Genomic DNA, 609 nt, shown 5'->3' with positions numbered 1-609 from the left:
GAGGCGGCCAGGAGAGAGGGGCCGGGCCGGGGAGCCCAGTCTGAGGGGACGCAATGGGGGGCGGCTGTGAGGCCGGCTGGGCCGCTATTCCGGAGCACACAGGTCCCCCACACTCCAGGGTGCTCACCCCTCGGGCTTGTGGCCCCTGGGCCTCCCGCCGCCCGTTCCCGGCCGCCAGCTGGCCCCCGACGGCGCCTCCCCTACCTTCGTTCGCCAGGTCCGCCATTTTACTTCCTTAAGCCCTCCCACAAGGCCCCGCGCCGGCCCGGGCTCGCCTGCTTTCTGCCAGAAACTCGCGCGCGTGCGCACTTCTCAAGCTGACGCTGAGCGAGGCCAGCAGCTCGCGCCTGCGCGCTGAGCCNCGGCCAAGGGGGCGTGGGCGGGGCGGGGCGCGTGCGTCGCGAGCCTCGCGCGCGTCCCCAGCGACGCGGGAACCAAGGTTCTGTGAGGCGAGCGCGGAAGGCACCGGTTTCGACGCCCCGACTTTCTGCTGGTTTTCCGGGGGGAGGGTTCCTCGCGGCGGGAGCGTGAGCCGCCGAGGGAGCCACGACCGAGGCCTCCCCAGAGGTGATACTCTGGGTCTGTGGCGGGGGCGGGGGGACTGCGGGG

General features: G+C 73.4%; 1 protein-coding gene across 7 annotated transcripts in view; it reads right to left on the bottom strand.

Annotated features, from left to right (window-relative positions):
* The window catches only part of RANBP3 (RAN binding protein 3), a 53,152-nt gene extending 52,877 nt beyond the window's left edge, over positions 1–275 (bottom strand). For all 7 annotated transcript variants that reach the window (XM_077778316.1, XM_077778375.1, XM_077778438.1 and 4 more), the window contains exon 1: positions 205–275. In XM_077778316.1, the coding sequence (XP_077634442.1) occupies positions 205–226 (22 nt within the window). In that variant the 5' untranslated portion in view covers positions 227–275. The remainder of the gene's footprint in view (positions 1–204) is intronic.
* Between the last annotated feature and the right edge of the window lie 334 nt (positions 276–609).

The sequence above is a fragment of the Crocuta crocuta genome, unplaced genomic scaffold (genome assembly GCF_008692635.1).
Source record: "Crocuta crocuta isolate KB4526 unplaced genomic scaffold, BGI_CrCroc_1.0 scaffold110, whole genome shotgun sequence".
Taxonomy (NCBI): Eukaryota; Metazoa; Chordata; class Mammalia; order Carnivora; family Hyaenidae; genus Crocuta; species Crocuta crocuta.
The sequence above is the reverse complement of the archived record's forward strand: the minus strand, read 5'-3'. Positions and strand labels throughout refer to the sequence as shown.